General features: G+C 41.9%; 1 protein-coding gene across 3 annotated transcripts in view; it reads left to right on the plus strand.

Annotated features, from left to right (window-relative positions):
- Window positions 1-1,774: 1,774 nt before the first annotated feature.
- The window catches only part of cica (capicua transcriptional repressor a), a 43,849-nt gene continuing 28,730 nt past the window's right edge, over window positions 1,775-16,893 (plus strand). For all 3 annotated transcript variants that reach the window (XM_015000540.2, XM_015000690.2, XM_015000767.2), the window contains exons 1-3: window positions 1,775-2,001; window positions 7,024-10,552; window positions 11,589-11,847. In XM_015000540.2, the coding sequence (XP_014856026.2) occupies window positions 7,220-10,552; window positions 11,589-11,847 (3,592 nt within the window). In that variant the 5' untranslated portion in view covers window positions 1,775-2,001; window positions 7,024-7,219. The remainder of the gene's footprint in view (window positions 2,002-7,023; window positions 10,553-11,588; window positions 11,848-16,893) is intronic.

A 16,893-nucleotide genomic window follows, 5' to 3' on the forward strand; every position in this document is an offset into this window, starting at 1 on the left:
CTTACATAATCTGAGTTACATAACAAATAAGTGAGTAATCACTTGTTTTTAGAAAACTTTAATGACTGTCATTGCAGTCTCTAAAGCGAGTGCTGCCGAGTTACAGCTTTTCCATTATAGCTTTACACACCAACCTTTGAGTGTAGTTTGGAAAAAGTACTAGACTTACTCGCCACAAGAGTTTTAATCCAAAATGGTTCCCAGATCAAAAACTATCCTATGTAGAGTTAATTTCTGCTTTTCTAACTTCCAGTAAAAGCTTGCTGTGCTGAGATGCTAACGCTATCTACAAGTGAACATGGACATCAGTTAGATATTTGTAGCTTTTTTGGAAAGGAGTTGAAATGCAATAACATCAAATTCCATGTTGGAAAAAAAAGTTGGATTTTTTTTATTCATCGTGACACCTTAACATTTTTGCTCATAATAGATTATAGCCTGTGGTGAGCACAGCTAGCTACAAAGTTAGCTTCACTGACCCTAAAGAAGTAATCATTAGCATTAGTTCCATTATTGTTACCGTACCGTATCAGCATAGTATGGTTATGCTAAACTGCTAAATCTAGCAAAGTGAATCGAGTCCAGTTTGGTAAAACTGCTAGACATACTCACTACAACTGTTTTTATCCAAAATGGTTCCTAAGTGGCAAATGAAACAGATACAATCGCATAACTTATGAAAATTCTGATTTTCTAAATTTCTAGTTATTAGTAGATGCTAATGCTAACACTAGGTGAACTTGAACATCAATTTGATTTCTGCTGTTCTATTTATACATTCTAGGAAATTTAAGTCATCCTGGCATTAGTATTTGTTTTTAATAAAGTCTCACCAGCGGTGGGCACTGCTAGCTAAAAAGTTAGGTAAAATAAAAAGAACTAATCATAAACATTAGTCCAGCTAACATGCAACACCAACAAATAAAAAAAATCTTATCTTATCTCATTTTATCTTATCTTATGTAACTAGTTACTACAAAGCTCAAAGTTTATGTATGATATAATTGGAATTGTGGATGTCAGTTTCTGAGCCTTAATATAATATGGTAACTGGACTTGCCATACTACTCTCCGCTGTTTGGTTAAGCTGATGGCAACAAGCTTAATGACCTCACCACACCGCACGCTCATTGGCCTGCAGACATGAATCCTCCTAACCAATCATACGCCACTCCGGTGACGTACAGTCTCCGGCGGGAGCTCTGATTGGCCATGGGGCGGGACGATGGGATTCCGTCCTGTTTAGGACTTGCGCTGATTGGCTGCAAGAAAGGGATAAGGAGAGACTCAGCAGGAGAATTTGGGAGTTGGTGTTTTTATGGATCTTGGTGAAACTACACTCCACCTGTGGATCACAGTGGCCACGCTGAACTTGCAGACCAACTACTAAAAACACTGGGAGTTTATAAAACTTACATAAGCTCATGTAAAATCACAATCTAAATGAATGACATCTTGATCGGTTTAGGAAATAATAGTTTGATGAAGGTTTGGGGATTCTAGTTGATTCATATTGGCAAAACTTGTCAAAATATATATAGAGAAATAAAGAGGCGATTTCGAAAAGAGAAAAGAAGCCTATTTTCCTGCTCTGCGTTCCTGATTAGAATCGCAGCTCTCCTATTGGTACGCAGCCTCGATCTTCCAACAGCTGTTCTGTTTTCCCACACTCTTATTGGTTGAGACGTCCCTTCCGTCAAATTTACTTAGACACGAAGCCCCGCCCTTCCTCCCTTTTAGTGCTGTTTTATTGGCCACTGTACTCCTTCTCGCTGCGCCATTGGCCGGCCGGGCTGGTTGTCAAGTCTCGGGTCTTCATTCACCATTTTGCGACTGTAGTGTAGAATGTCCAGGGTAGGAGTTACTGCTCCTTTTAAGTTGCTTTGCCGGAGAAAGATGAGCGGCCGCTGACGGGCAGCAGCGGACCACCGTGCCCTACTTTACCCGGCGGAGGAGCATCCTGTGAGGGGGGGATTCAGAGGGGAATCTGTATTATCTCCGGTGAGTACAAGCTTGCCTACAAATCTCCTCCTGCAGCACTGCAGAGGGGCTTGTTGTGCCTTTTTTCCCCACACCGTAACGTTCATGTTTACTGTGGTTATAAACAGAGTTAGCCGGGGGCCGGGAGGAAAAAAAGGGGAGCGGTGCGGCTGGACGTCAAAAACTTTCCCGGAGAAATAAAAACAGCGCCATTAAAAGTGAATGTGGACTTCCCAGAAATAATTTCCACCCCTTCATCCTTAGTGACACATTTTCTTCCTGTTTTGGGTGCTTTAAGGCGGCTGTCACTATTGATTTCTCTCTGTTTGTGGGCCTTCCTCCAGCTTATTGACACTTTCTCCCTCTCTGTACAGCACAAACTCACCCTGACAGCTTTAAAGCCATCGACTTTTTCCGCTTTTCTTCACTTTGTTGTATTATTGAACACCCCCGTGGCCGTTTAGGTAACTCGACAGGCCACGGTGAGGTCAGAATCCCCCTTTAACCCGGTTATTTCCCGGTTCCTCCGAGCAGAGGACCTTTAGCGGCCTGATTACGGAGCGCCGTAGCTGCGGCCTGGTCGCTGCACGCCTCGGCCTGCGGCTCTCATGGAGTAAAACTGGTAGTAACTGCGGTACTACGAGGTTGACACGGTACTACCAGCTTGAAGCAGAGGTGACGACATCCCTGCTTGTTGTTTGCATTCTCTGGGCCTTGTCGAGATGAAGTTAGCAGCTGTTATCTCTGGATTATGATGATGCATTTGTTTACACGCCCCGGCCTGCTGTGAACAGCTCAGTAGCAGCCCTGTTTTAAACTTAAAATAAGTGTAAAGCAATTAAAGAAATGTAAAATATTCACATCGTGAGTGGAATGGATTTAAAAGTTAGAAAGTTTCAAATGTATACGCATAATAAAACCACAACTAGAGCTGATTTGTGGTTTTCCACCCTGTCTGAAAGTTTTATTTGGAAATTTGCTGCCTTATGTTTTTCTTTTAGCCACAAATCTCTGACCTATGAATCAGAGGCACTTAAATAGTCTCTAGAGAGATGAACAATGGTTGTGTCTACCAGCAACACACAGCTTCTGAACCATCAACAAGTATAATGGACACAATTTGTTCTCATTATCTAAATTTCCTAAATTAACCCCTAACATTTAATTTAAAAGCTGGTTTTCACTGAAGAAAGTTGAGAACAGTAGAAATGTCAAGGTTTTCAACTGTTTCCATGTCAGGAATGCTAAAATGACACAATACATGGTTCATATAGTTTATAGTTTGGATGACAGGAACAGTTTTCTCTGGTTCATAAGCCCCTCCATTACCTGTTGCTGCTCACTGACTGTCAGTATTTCCTCACTTAAACCAACAGAAAATATCTAAACTTTGAAAAGGTATTAAGGAACTTTTGGTGTTTTTACTTCAAAATAATGCAATCCTGGAAACTGGTTTCAAATGAAAAATAAAAAGTTAATCTTCTCTAGTTTTATAGACATTCTTAATGTTTCTTTTTTTTAAATGTGCTGCTTTTTCCATCCAGAAGAATGTTTTTGTTCGTTAAGCTGCACGACTGGCCTGTGAATCATACGAGCTTAAACACACACCTAAACTGGAGAGAGGTGTACTAGAGTTGTGTTTACAAACACAACAAACGACTGAGGAAGGAATCAGTTTGTTACATCAGTCATAAAGACGCATTTTGATCTTTATTTCTACAGTTCAATATAGTTGATTTTCAAACCAGAAAGTTATCCTGGACAAAATGGAGAACAAAACAAACATCAGAACTAAATAAATATTTATATTTTGCCAGATTTTGCCTGTTTTTTTCCATTTCTTTGCTTGGACACTCCTCAACCCAGACCATGAGAGCATATAATCCAGCCTGAGAAGGATGTGTACATGCACATATGCATATCCTTTCTTTATGCGTAGCTGCTAAATCTAAACTTTTAGGTCAAAACAGAGACTTTGCAGGTTTAAAAAGTTCCTCTTAGTCATTTTGTAGCTTTGTTGTCGTCAAATTTTAGCAAAAATGTTTTTAAAAGCTGCTACAACCACAAATTACTCAATACCAACAATGTAATTTGACTTCTTCCACTAAATACTCATAAGCACTCTGTGCACTGTGTGTATGTCAGACAGCCCAATAAAATCAAATTATTCCCATAAACAGAATAAAAACATGCATTGTTCGTTAAAGAGCTCTCACTGAATTAAAGAAAATATACATACAATAGACAAACTTAATGATATTCCAGACTATTACATTATTCAAGTAAAAATATTAATGTAGTATTTTTACTTTCACTAGAGTACATTTTTGGTCGTTTATTTGTACTTTTACTTAAAGCTGTGTTATGTAACCTTTATAAGACCTATTTTTCAATATTTGCTGACAGTTTCACTGGTCTGACTGTATGTTATGAGACAGTTAATCGGTGCTAAGTAGAAACAACCAATCAGAGCTAGGAGGCGGGTCTTAATGCTGTCAACCACCATCTCCTTGCGCAATATTATGCTACATCTAGCATCGCCTGTTATGAATGCTAAGGCTAGTTAGCATGGCCACCAATGACAGCAGATAAACGGTAAGTTGTTTCTTTGCCATTGGCACATTTAACAGCCACTACAGGCGACTGATTGACAGCGCTAAGACCCTCCTCCTGGCTCTGGTTGGTTGTCTTTGTTGGGGTGTTGCATTAGATCTATCTTTTCACAGATTATTTGACTGGAAATGGTGACAGTTTTAACAAATATGTAAACATATTCTTAACAAAAGTTACCTACTGCCGCTTTAAGTACAGATTTGAGTACTTTCCCTACCCTAAATAATTCACCCAGCTTGTCATGTCAGCTCATGAAAATCCTCCAAATTAAAACCAATTGGACTTGTTACCTCTCGCTCCCCCACTGCATAATTTCATCCCGGTTCAGCTGGTTGCATCAGCGCACCTATAAGTTGTTATCATTCAGCTCATGGCTCTGACACCAGCTGTTGTACTCCGAGCACTACTGAGTAAACACATGCGGCATAACTCCATCGTGACCAAGTAAGGCCAGCTGCCAAATTATTTTATGACGGCCGCTTTCCCCTAAATAGGGATTTACATAGAGTGCAGTGATGGCGATGAGCTCACTGTCCACTATCACTGCCTGTGTGATGCAGCAGATGTTAAAAGGCCGTGAATTGAACTCTAGCTTCCGACGACAAAACAGGCTGTGAAAAGGGAGCAGACATGAGAACGAGGTAGGATTGACATTTCAGTTAACAGACAGCTGACAAGTTGGCACGCATGTTGGTGGTTGATAGACGTCAAGACAGAAGATTTTGACAGCTGAAAATCGCAGCAGGAGTCTGGGAGAGATGACAGGGCTTAAAGGGCTGCTTTGTTCCCTCTCTTTGAGTACATGTTGTTAACATATTTCCAGCTCCGTGGAGACTGAAACACACACAGCAGCCTTGACCTGAATCCTGCAAACAAACAGTTCTGCAAGGCGTCAGAATCAATGCAGCGCTGCCATTTAGGATTGTTTTAGTATCCGATTAATCAATTATACTGATAAAGAAGAAAAAAGCTTTTTTTAAACTCTTAAATGCAAATTGAATATTTTTTCTACAACTTCTACTTAATTTTCTTAAGTACTGTGTTATTTCAGCAAAAGTCAGTATGCTCTAGTTAACAATTAATCCCAACATTAGCTTTTAAAAAATGGCACATTTTACAGATTGTTTGGCTTTAGCCATTTAAGACGTTTTTTTTTTATCCAGTAATGGAAATGCAATTCAATTAATTTGTTTTTATCTTAAATACAAAAGGTATATATTTTTGAACAGTTTTTGGGTTTATTACTGCTCTGAATATGTTGGGGGTTATTTTTTAGTAAATGGCTTTTTTTGAGTCTGTATTTTCTAGTTAATGATTAATCGATTACAAAATTGGCCTAAAAAATGGCGCACTCTACAGATTTTTCATTGAACCATTTGCATCGTTTTATCCAATAACAGAAATGCATTAAAAGATGAAAATAAACAAATAATTCAGTTAATTTGTTATTGCCTAAAATGCAATAACATCGTTCCTCTAGTAAATCTGAAAGGTATGAAACTGAAACTACCCAGAACACTTGAGGAGTTTTGGGTAGAACATATTTACAAAGAAGTTTATATCTTAAATGCAAAACATTTTTCTAAAGTTTAGGGGTTTATTGAAATTGTTGGGGGGTTTTTAGGAAATGCTTTTTTTGAGTCTGTATACTGCAGTTCTTGATTAATCTGATTAATCAATTCTCATTAATCTTCTCTCTTTCTGAAGCTGTGAATGAGACATTCTCTGAATGACTCCCGCGTGACTTTACAATTATTCTGCTTTTCTGGATGATTGCGGCTCAGAAAGAAAATGGAGACGAGGGGCAGAAATCGATATTGGAGGGACGAGGGAGTATAATAGTAGCAAAGAGAGAGGGAGGAATAAAGTAACGGGAAGTTAGGTAATGGTCTTCCACAGGAAATAGAGTTCGTAGGGGCGGATTGACTCCGCTTTGAAATACACAGATAAAGGTCGCCTCGGAGAGAGAGAGAGAAAGGGAGGGTTTCAGTATGTGAGCGCAGGAGGAATTCCCCCGCCTCTACTGCCCCAGCCAAGAAATAGTGTGTGAGTAAGGAGTGCACGCAGAGAGGCTTGTCTGGGCAAAACTCACTATTTCCATGCTGCGTTGTAAGACTGCATTGTGTTTACCCTACAGTATTGTCTCCTGTTTTCTCTGTGTACCTGCAGTGGATGCAGGCTTTGTGTAATGTGAGTAGGACCTGTTATGTAATGAGTTGAAGAGTAATGAATATGCAGAGCACACCATTCGGATGGAAATTTGCATCTTAAAATGACTGGTTACGGGTTATATCCAGCTTTTATCGCAGTGCCACTTTTCAGAAACCTCTCGCTTTAACTCATCTTTCCGTATTGTGTGCAGTGTTTAGGCTTGTGTAAATGCCAGATGAGTAACCCACGCTTTCTGTTTTTTCTTTTTCTTTCTCGCAGAGTCCTTGACAAGTAAGGTGGGCAAGTGCCAGGGTCGCACAACCAAAGGCAAGACAGAATGAGAAAGACAGGCCCCGACAGAGGAGAGAAGTAAACGGACAAAACGCAAACGGGAATGCCAAGGAGATACTGTGGGATAAATAAATAAAAAGATCTGTTTGGAGAAAAGGCCAGCGAGATAAAAAAAAAAAAAAAGATGAAGCCGATAAAGAAGCAAGGTCGGCGCTCCCCTCAATCCACCCGGACCAAAGGCGGGAAGCGCCGCGGAGTCGGGGAGACCTCAGATGGCGGAGAGAAGAGAGATTCAGATGAGAATAGAGATGAAAGCGGATCCCCTCAAAACCGAACCCTCTCATCATCTTTCTCCTCCAGTTCCCACTCAGACTCCTCTCAGGCCGGCCTAGTGACAACGCGAGACGCTTCGGATGGGGAGGGAATGTCCGAGACTTCAGTTTTGATGGATTCAGGGAAACTGCTGACGTCCTCTGATGAAAGGTCTGGGAGGTCGGCGCTAAGCGGCAGCAGTAGCCACTGTGACAGCGGCGGCAGCAGCTGCAGCAACAGCAGCACACCGAGTGCCAACAACAGTCCGAATCCCGCCTCCAGCCGGAAAACCGCCACTTTCAAGGCGCGCGTTCCCAAGAAGAAGTACACTTCTGAGCACTGCTCAACAGCTACTGCCAGCAACCATAGCGACCCTCCATCCTCTACACCCCCTCCACCAAGCGGTGGAGTCCTCAACCGGGGGTCAACAGGTTCAGGAGTTGAAGCCAATGTCTCTTATTCTGACAGAAACAGTCAGAGTGGGAATCTGATGGACAACTTTCCCAGTGGAACAACTGGCAGGGAGAATTCCCAAGAATCCCCAGGACCTCCCACATTGTCTCTTGTAATGGAAAGGCCCGGAAGAAATGAAGAGCGAGTTTCCCCCAGCCCCCTGCCCCGATGTTCTTCAACAGACACTGCCAGCGAACACTCTGCTGACCTCGAAGTGGTCGGTGACATGCCGGCCATCTCACATTCTACGTCTCATTCTGTGCCCAGCCTACCTGACACCCTGTCAGACACCCTGGCTAAAGGACTGAAAAACCAACGCGTCCTCGCCCGCCAGCTCAGGAGGCACAAATCTGAGGAAGTAGGGGGTGAAATGAGAGACAAAAGGAGGAGTTCAGAATTTGTGTTCCGGGCTGGAGTGGTACGTAAGGTCAGCGGCGAATACGGTTGTTTGGAGGTGCAACTGAACGGCGAAAAGACAATGTGCAGTTATCCTTACCGACATGATAGCCCTCCAGGGGTGGTAGAAATTATTTTAGATGCACCTCCACCTGGTGTCCATACAATTCCCATTGGCACCCGTGTCTGTGTACCATTTGGTGATGAAGACAGCAACGAGGGCCAGTTGCAGTGGTACAGAGAAGGCGTGGTGACTGAGGTGGACACACACCCTGCTGTGGCCAATCGTTACCGTGTCCTGCTGTCTGAGGGAAGGCCCAATTCTCTGGATGTAGAAGATAGCAGAGGTGCTACCCATGCCGTATGGGTCTCCCGGCAGACTCTCCGTCTTCTGGTGCCACCGTGGGATCTAGATTTGCCATCCTGCGGTGGCCACGGAGGAGAAGAGGGCGTCAGAGAAAAGGATAAAAAACATGAAGAAAGGGAAGATATAGATGTGGAACAGGAGGTGTGTACCATCAGCCAAGGAATGAACATTGGCATGGGTTCAATGTTTGGGAGGGAAATATCGTACCCGGGTATTATCACTGTCTCCTCGCCAGTTACTCGAGAATGGGAAATTGAGAAAGACCGGGAAAGGGAGAGAGAGCGTTTGAGGAAACAGGAGAGAGACAGAGAAAGGGAGAATAATGCAAAGCAGCAGCAACACCACCCATATATGCCACTCACCCCAGAAGAAGACATGGAGGTGTCCCACTTCAACATGATCCCACTGGGGGCAATCAGATCTGGGACCAAATCAACACCAGTTCACCACCAGATTGTCTCAAAGCCCCCGTCTGGCTACCTCAATTCCCACCTGCCTGTTGTGCGGGGCATTGGGATTCCTCCAACACACCTGGCCCTCAATCCCCACCCTAATCCATCGAATGTCCTCTTAGGCCTTGACTCAACAAATGCCGCAGCTGCTGCTGTCATTACTGCCCCTCAGCTGCCCCCTCTGCCTCCCATCTCCTCCTCTACGTCCTCCAGAGCAGAGAAGGCTTCTGGAGGAGGATCATCCGGTGGCGGAGGTGGACCAGTGTCGGGTTCGAACTCTTCCTCTGCAAACCGTTCCCGCACTCCTCTCACAGCAGCCCAGCAAAAGTACAAGAAGGGAGATGTGGTGTGCACACCAACGGGCATCCGGAAGAAGTTCAACGGGAAGCAGTGGAGGAGGTTGTGTTCTCGGGAGGGCTGTTCCAAAGAGTCCCAGCGTCGAGGATATTGCTCCAGACACCTTTCAATGAGGACCAAGGAGATGGAGGCCAGCGGAGGCGGCCGGGAGCGCAGTGGAGCCAGCAGCACCGGGACTCTAACGCCGTCCGACCTCCGACTAGGCAGTGGGAGAGCCAGCTCAGAGTTTGACTGGGATGAGACGTCAATGGAAAGCAGTGAAGCCAGCAGCCGCGGAGGAGACTCCCGTCCCCGCTTGGTGCTGCCATCCCTGCTTCCCCAGGACTTGTCTCGTTTTGACTTTGATGAGTGCGAGGCAGCAACCATGCTGGTTTCTCTGGGGGGTTCCCGCTCTGTCACGCCTTCATTCTCTCCCATTTCCAATCAGTCTCCGTTCTCACCAACCCCGTCACCCTCCCCATCGCCTCTCTTCTGCTTCCGCCCTGCCACTTTTAGTCCAATCACTGCCCCGCCTTCACTTAATCCACGCCGCCCTCGGCAGCTCAGTGGCACCAAGATGGGTACGCCGGGCTCTGAACGAGAGCGCCACCTGTCAGCAATTGTACCCTCCATACAGACCAACCTCACCTTTACAGTCCCTATGAGCCCCAACAAGAGGAGGCCTGAGACCCACCCGCCCCCTCCTCTACATTTAGTCCAGGACTACCAAAATAAATCGGACCAGCAGCAGCTGATGGGTTCAGGGGGCAGTTTGGCTGGAGACCCAGCTGCTTTCAGAGTCCTCTCCCCACACAGTCAGTCCACAACACCTTCCTCACTTCCCTTTTCACGCCCTCGCAGCGCCACCAGCAGGCCGTCGTCCTCCGCTGCCTCTACGCCTCCACCCATGCTCGTGTCTCCAACGCCTCCTTCCCCATTGCCCCAGGAACCCTCTCCACGCCGCATAGTACCCCTTCGCGACTCCCCAGTCATTGTCCGCAACCCAGACGTCCCCTTGGCGAAGTTCTCAGATGGTCCATTGGTAAAAAGAGAAAGAAACCAGCTGAGGGAGAAGAACCAGCCGCAGCACTCCACTCCCCCAGGCCTGCAGGCCCCGGTCCCCATCAACGGGGCCACCACCAATCCAGCGGTCCTCCTGAGGAACCCTGCATCCACCCTGGTCCTGGTCACCTCCAGTTCTGTAAGAATACCTTTAGAGTCAAAGGTGTTTTTTATGCAGATGTTTTAATATTTATGATGGGATTTGATGTTAGGTTGTCCTGTGAAATATTTTCATCCTTACAGATTTCACGTTTCTGCTTTTTTTTTTTTTTTTTAGCAACAATTGAATGCTTCAGAAATTTTTTAGTCTACTTCCTGTTGTCAGATTAAGATGGAGTAGTGGCCAGGCTAAGAAAATAATAAAGTTAATTATGAGAATAAAGATCTAATTAATAGAAGAATAAAATTGCACAGTACAACTTTATTGTCGTATTATTACGACTTTGTTCTTGTATTATTACAACTTCTCACATTGTCCGAATAATATTCTGGTATTTCTTTACTTTTATTCTAAAAAATAAAGTTAATGTGATGAGTAATGTCGTATTATTTTGACATTACTCTTGTAATATTATGACTTTGTTGTATTATTATGACGTTATTCTCATACTATTACAAAGTACTCTTGTTTTGTTAAGTCGTTATTCTGGTATTGGTACATCTTTATTGTATTTTTCCGACTTTACTCATAAAATTATGATTTTATTGTTGACTTATTACAACTTTATTCCTGTATTTTACCGACTTTCATCTAAATAATAATTTTTCAGATTAAGATAGTATATACGTGTAATTTGTGTCACAGTTTAGTGTTCAGTTGCAATCACTACTGTTACCAGAAACAGATAAAAGTCATATTTAAAGTTATTATGAAACATATTTTGGTGTAATTGAATTCAGCCAATGATCTGACTCTTAACACTTAGATAAATAATTTTGAGCATCTTTTCACATTGATGTAATTTGGCAGTTGATGGATAAAAACTACGTTAAACACAAAACCTTTTCTTAAGGTCCTGTTTATGTGTCTCTCTAGAGACCAGAGGGCCATATAAAGAGCAATGGCGGGCCAGATTTGGCCCCTGGCCCTTGAGTTTGACACGTGTTCTCTAACAGGTTAAATAATTGATGTTTTCTTCAAACAGACTCAACGTCTTTCCAATGTCTCTCCGCAGTCGTTGACCCCAGTCACAGCAGGTCACGCCGCGCTGTCCGGATCCTCCGTCTCTGCCCCTTTGGGCTCCGCTCTGTCCTCGTCCGGTTCCGCCGGTCGGGACCGGAAACCCGAAGGCTACCAGGACACCTCGGGTGGTGCGCTGCCACAGCCGGTGGCCTGCCACCCCACGCCGACCGCCCTGCTGCCGCTCATTCTGCCAGCTGAGTCGCCGCACCCGGCGCCGCGCAAGCAGATCATCATGGGTCGCCCGGGCACAGGTAAGGCAGGCGGAGGGCGTGGCGGCCACACGACACCTGCGGGTTTGACCTTTTGTTTTTGTCAGAGGCAGAAATCTGCTGAGCTACGCTTGGTTTTACTGCGCTCCTCTCGGTTTCTTTATCTCTCTGGGTTTACAGCCGTGTCAACAGAGTGCTTTGGCTATGACTCACGGATCGTTTACAGCTGCTTGTAGCGTAACATTTTAGAAAACGCTTTTCTGTCCATGAGTTTTCAACTGAGAGGAAACATTATCCATTCCAGTCGGCTGCAAACTGCTTTCTTAGAAATGCTCAGTTTTTCTCCAAAGGGAAAAAATTCCTCTTTTGTCTGGAGTTCTAGCTGTGAACTCAGGGGAAAGGAAAGTTTTTACATTCACGCCTTTTTGAAACACAGACTTGCAGCTAATCCTAAACTGGAGTCAATTTTACATCATTTTCGCAGGTTTATTAAATATACATTTCTAAAATTTGCTATCAGGAAACATTCGAGTGTGCTAAATAGATAGGAAATGTCAGCAGGTCTGTTTAAGAGTCACATTAGGAGTTAATTTGTAGGTTATAGCATTATTTAAATGCAACATGAAGTGTAAAAAACAAATTACACTAAAGACTGTTTTTGTCTGTTTGACCAAAATTGAGCCAAAATTGAGAAACTGTATGTTGGAAAAACTAAGTACATCCTTGCCTCTACTACAGGATTTAATAGGAAGAACTGCATTGATTAACTGATTGTCTCCAGGTGTGATCACCATTCAGCTCATTTTTCATTTAACCACTTAAACGTACTTTATTTTGAATTAGAAATTCATAAAATTACATATCTGAGAATATTGTTTCAGTAAATTACCTTTTTTTGAGTCTGTATTCTCCAGATAGTGATTAATCAATTACTAAATTAGTTGATGATTATTTCATTAGTCATCTGATAGTGATTTATCGTTTCTGAAAAAAACATTTATCTTTTGTTAAATATCACCCAGCTCTACCTCCTCAAACTGTTGATTTGTGGGTGTTTTAAGCATAAGTTTAAGGGTGTACTTACTTTCTTCTTCCAATAGCTGCGCCTTTGTGTTTGCGGTTGCTTAGCTGTGTGTGTCCTGGGGTGTAACTGTACTGCATATCTGTGATCAGACGTTTGCATGAAAGAAAATGTGCTAGGAGGAGTACAGGTGCTTGGGTTCATCGTGTTCTCTGTGCCTGTTTCCATGCCAACTTTGTGAATATGACAGCATGTGCGAGCGCTGGAAATGTAATGGTGATTTTTACCGTTTTAAAACGCCTCGACGTCGGAAATCCGGTCGCTTCACAGCTGATGCTGACATTTGAGGAGTTTGTGGAGGTGTGAAGTAAAATGACATCACTTTTACTGTTTTACATTTCACCTCCTGATGTTAAATAATCTCCTAAATTTAAAATGAAACTGCGTTTCCTAGCTGAGGTGTGAATATCAACAGCTTTTATAAATGAGTTGCTCTGGCAACGTCCCAAACCTGCTGCTGGCTGTGTGTAAAGTGTGACTCAGTGCGTGTAGTGCTTGTTTTTATCCTTTACACGCGTGTTTGTGAGAGATAAGAGGAACATCACTGAAACTTTAAAATCTGTAAGTGTTGATATGTCTGGACATGTCCTCCACTCCTCTGTGAGACACAAACAGAGTCCTGTCCCTGTTTTCAGACAATCAGACAGCCTCAGACGGACCATTAAGGCCACTTGATGCGAATATGTTTCAGGGGGGTAATCGTATTGCCGACGTGTTGTCATGGATACGCCGCTCCACCGGTTCAGTAAATTGTCCGAGCTGATTACGGCCGTGCACTTTTCTTTTTCCGCCTGCTTGTCACGTCCATCGCACTGCTGCTAATGGCCACCTGCCTCTGTAGTGGAGTATTTTCTTTACCATGCATTTTTAAAAAAGAAAAAGAAAAAAGCACCTAAAGGCTGCAGAGGCTCCAGGCAGCTCGCCTAAATATAACCCAGCGCCTCTGCAGCTGCATTGGCATCATAAGTTTCATTATTGCTCTCAGATGTACACTGCTGCGAGAAAACGCAGCACACATTGAATGGATTAGCATGTAGTTGATGAACTCACTGTGATTAAACACATCCTGGACGATAGGGTGATAAATCAATTTTAGCAAATAATCTTATTTTTGGTTTTTGAAGATTTAATTTTTGGAAAATATGTTTTTTTTTCCCAACAACGTATAATGTAATTGATATCGTAAGTCAAAAATTTGCTAGAAATATACTCAAACATTTTTATATTAATCTCAGAAATTTTCAAAAAATTTTTTTTTATTTTCACAGTTTTAAAAGTCGAAAATATTCACTTGAAACTAACTTTCCATGTCTTTTAATAGAAAATTTCTGAGATTAATCTCAGAATTTTTGGTGGAAATGTTCTCTGGGTTTTTTTTTTTTCGTATCTACTACGGCCTTTAAACACGATTTCCATACTTCAGAATGATGTCAGCATGCCCAGGGCGGCCATCTTGGGAAGATGACAAACACCCAGCTTCTTTTAGCAATAAGTTTTAGTTTTGGGTGTCTAAAAAATGACACTTCTAGGTAACGGCAGTGCTCCGTTACCTAGCAACCCCAGCCAAGCCCAGCCTGTTACCTAGCAACCCCAGGGGAACTCCAGCTGGTCAGCTGGTTAATGGCTGCTGAAAAAGACAGTTGTTTTGTTGTTGACTTACCATCAAGAAACCACTTGCTGCATCATTGTTGGGTGTGCAGGAGGCTCTACTTCTGCTTTTCAAAGCGTACATTCTCCAAAGAAGTTAAATATCAGCAAAATCTCATTATTTAAGAGTGATTTTGTGCAATATATGTGATGAACATGTTTTATATAACTTGTTTATCACATGTTCTTCACCTTTAATACTGCTTAAATGTTATTTTCTGGGGAACTTTGTTATTAAGTAATGACCAAGATATTGGTGATTTTTATTTATGACTGAAGGGTGGAAGTAAGACGGTGGAACTGAAAGTGAGCTGCCAGCTCGATTTCTGAGATCGAAGAGTCATGTTTAGACTGCAACATGTTACCGTCAAAATGTTAAAAATTTTTTAAAATTCAGGAGCCATTATTTTGCAATAGATAAAACTAATAAAACACTTTCCACTCGAAAGCCAGACACTGGTGTCTGAGGCCAATAAATACTCCACAAAAACTGAATTTTTTTGTGTTTTGACTCTGTGGCACGAACAAGAACAAATTAGGCCGTTAGATTTTAAATTTCTCAAGAACTCTAGCAGATTTTCTAGGACTGCAAGTATTAGCAAATATTAGCTCATTTCCGGTTTAAACTGTGTTTGTGAGTTTCAAGAAGTAAAAACACAGAATTTAAGGAGAACTAGTGTCATATTTTTGTACACAGTTGAAATATGAGGTGTTAGCAGTTCTTAGCTGTTAGCAGGTGCTAATGTGTGTTACTTTACTAGTGTGAAAATGGTTTAACACCAAAGTGTTTCTGATGATTTCTGGAGAATTGGATTCATATTTTCTTCATTGTTAACACCAGAAAATTGCCAGAGTGTGATCCAGTCTCACATATGAAAACCTTTGGTGTTGCTCCAAGGTTGAGCATATAAGAGGCGCTTGAAGATAATTAGCTTTGCTGCAGTAATAAGTGCTTACAAGGCTTCCAGGTAATCTCTGATGACTATTTTTGTGCTTATTTCATCATACATCTAATATATGAAACCACAATATTAATAGATAAGCAAGTGGTAAACAGCATGCAAGCAGGGAGAGCATCAAGCACTAATCTATATTAAGCTCATACATTTGCTTGCAGTGTATTCTCAGGAGAAATACCAACTCTGCTCACACTTGGGCTCATTTTCTGCGTGGTGTAGCCACAACTGTGGGAGGAAGCAGTAAAAAAGTGATGATTTTGCACTTCCATTGGGTCACATTTTGACTCTCATGCCTCTTCAGTGTAAATATTATATAGGATGGTGTTTAATATGCACAGCAGACAACACTGCAATCCTGTTTACCCCTCAATGATGTTGGAAACTGTCAAAGAAGCATCTTCTATAATTGGTGTTGGATCCAATTAAAGATTAACAGAAATGGTATTTTTGAAAACCCTCTAATGCTAATTTTGTGAGACCAGTAAAGCATGTAAAACTAGAAAATAACCAAACGTTGAAGTTAGATGATGAGGATGTTTGAAACGTGGTGACTGAAAGAATATAATAGATTAGAATAGAAATATTTTTATTGTTCTACAGGAGAAATATGACGAGCAGTTGTGGCAAAAATAAAAAAATAAAAATTAAGAGACAAAATCAAAATGTGCACCTGTCTGCTCTTGTTTGTTTGTTTTGCTCTTTGGACAGGCTGTACTGAAGTGAAAATTTCCCCTGGGATTAATAAAGTATATTCGTACCAGCAGGGAACCACCAGTAGACGTATTTTTCACATGTGTTTTAGCTGCAGATGCCAAATGATCAGCTGCTGTCGTTGCATTTTAGGTAATAAAATCTTTTCTCTTATTTCTAAAAGGATTTGAATTCATTTGATTTTTTTGTATGTATTTCTAATATTGTATTAAACAAGCTTCAGTGGCTAAATTAATAATCTGCAGAATCTGATTTTTTTATTATAATTATTCAATTAATTGATTAATCACCAGAATTTGTTCCTGTAACTCGGCCCTAATATTCAATCGCTTGATTCACAGGAGGGATGATTTTAAATATATAACATATTTTCTGGTATTTGTAATTTCTTATTTAGAAGCAAAATCTACTAAAATTGTGTTTGGAATGAAATTTTTTTATTTAGAAGCTAAATTTGAGATGAACAGTCAAAATAAGCAATAAATCAGTTGATCGCATGATAAATTTAAATTAGCTCAATAATTTGATCTGTCTCTCTAACAACAATTGGAAATCAAAAGTCTTTAGTCTGGTGCTTTGGTTTAAACTGAACCTCATTTTGAAGGATAATTTTATGTGCAGTCACTTTATGATTTATTTTATTTGTTGTTTGAGTTGTTTCATTTGTTTATTTTGAATATTTAAAATGTC

This window comes from Poecilia mexicana, unplaced genomic scaffold (assembly GCF_051168715.1).
Source record: "Poecilia mexicana isolate PSO_F unplaced genomic scaffold, ASM5116871v1 scaffold_11, whole genome shotgun sequence".
Taxonomy (NCBI): Eukaryota; Metazoa; Chordata; class Actinopteri; order Cyprinodontiformes; family Poeciliidae; genus Poecilia; species Poecilia mexicana.